The sequence below is a fragment of the Tupaia chinensis genome, unplaced genomic scaffold, assembly GCF_000334495.1.
Source record: "Tupaia chinensis unplaced genomic scaffold, TupChi_1.0 Scaffold000116_2, whole genome shotgun sequence".
Lineage (NCBI taxonomy): Eukaryota > Metazoa > Chordata > Mammalia > Scandentia > Tupaiidae > Tupaia > Tupaia belangeri.
This window is the reverse complement of record NW_006159581.1, coordinates 58,000-59,502: the sequence shown is the minus strand read 5'-3', so window position 1 is coordinate 59,502 and position 1,503 is coordinate 58,000. Positions and strand designations below refer to the sequence as shown.

General features: G+C 66.0%; 1 protein-coding gene across 1 annotated transcript in view; it reads right to left on the bottom strand.

Moving 5' to 3' along the window:
- COL11A2 (collagen type XI alpha 2 chain) overlaps positions 1-1,503 on the bottom strand; it is a 40,071-nt gene that overhangs the window by 3,004 nt on the left and 35,564 nt on the right. The window contains 2 exon segments of the mRNA XM_014586180.1: positions 439-645; positions 948-1,075. Of these exon segments, the coding sequence (XP_014441666.1) occupies positions 439-645; positions 948-1,075 (335 nt within the window).

Genomic DNA, 1,503 nt, shown 5'->3' with positions numbered 1-1,503 from the left:
CGCCCGCCCCTCCAGCACTGCCCGGCCCTGCTGCGTCTTCACGGGGAGAAGGGGAAGAGGCGAGCGTGAGTGTGGAAGAGCCACCCAAGCCCATGGAGCCCCCACCCGAAGGCCCAGGCTCCTCGTCCTCTGAGCACCAGGCTGGGGGTGTCTGTGCCCACCTGACCCCATGCACGTTTGCACCCCCATATGCGCCTGCCCAGCACCTGCATGGCAGTGTGGACACAGCCCGTACAACTGCCCTGTGAGGTGGAGTGTGCACGGGCAGCCCCACCAGAGGGCTGGCACACGTCTGACTTCCACCCTTCCACCCTCCTGTCCCCAGCTGGAGCTCCCCCGGGCTTATCTGACACCCGCCGTCCCAAAGAGTCCCCCCACCTCCTTCCCCACCCCAGCCCGAATCTGGGGTCCGCCTCCACCCCTCCACCCGGCTCCCACAGGGCAGCCGTCTCTGAACTCCTTGACGTAGGGGCTGGTCTCGGGGCTCAGCTCGTCCTCGTTGGCTCCCCGTAGTCTCAGAGGACCATCACGGGATGCGCCAGAACACGGGTAGGAGACGTCCTGGTGGGCTGAGACACTTAGCAGCCGCAGGAAGGTGAGCTGGACCACCCCCACCGGGGAGCCCTCCGAGTCCACGTAGGAGAACTGGAAGGAGAGCAGGGTTCGGGGTCAGGGGAGACAGGTGGGTCCGCGGAGCGTCCTGCCCGAGCAAGGCAGCTGGGCCAGGGAAGAAACAAGGGGCCAGAGTGGGAGCCAGGGGACGGGGACAAAGGCTGGTCAAGGGGAGGAGACCGAGCTGGCCGAGAACCGGCAAGGAGGAAAGGAGGACGGGAGGAGACGTGAGCGGCTCTGTGGGGGCGATGGCAGGGAGCCTGCAGCGTGAACCCTGACTCAGCCCTGACAGGAGACGGTGGGGCAGGGGAGCGGCAGGCGGGGCCAGCTCTGACCTGCGTGACGTCGTCCCTGGGTGTCACACACGTTTCCCCTCCTGCTGTAAAGTTGCAGAAAACCCGGAAGGCGTCTCGAGCACAGCCCTGGTTGGGGTCAACCCAGTACTCCCCTGTCGGGTAAGGAGAGGGAGGTCAGACCACCAGGGCCCCCACTCCCTCTTCCCTCCCGCTGCTCCGCCCTCCCCGAGGTGCTCAGTCTCCCCGCCCCCACCTGGGCCTGCAACACGACCCTCCCTCCCTACGTCAGTTTTCTTCACGGCTGTGCCCGCCCCCAACGGTCAGCCCAGGCCCCTCTGACGGGGGAGGTCCGCGTGTGGGCAGCCTGGCGCGGGGCACCCTGCGTGGTTGCAGGTACGCACACGTGTTCATCTGTGTAAGGGCAAGATGCGCGTGCATGTGTGTTCACCTACTCCCGCAGGCCCGGGCTGACAGCCGGCAGACACTGGTAGGACCCACAGGTGCTAAGCTATCGAAATACTTCCGACTGGGTGGTAAATAATGGCTGTTCCAAGCCCCTCAACCCTCGCCCCACCCCAACACTTTCCCCAAATTC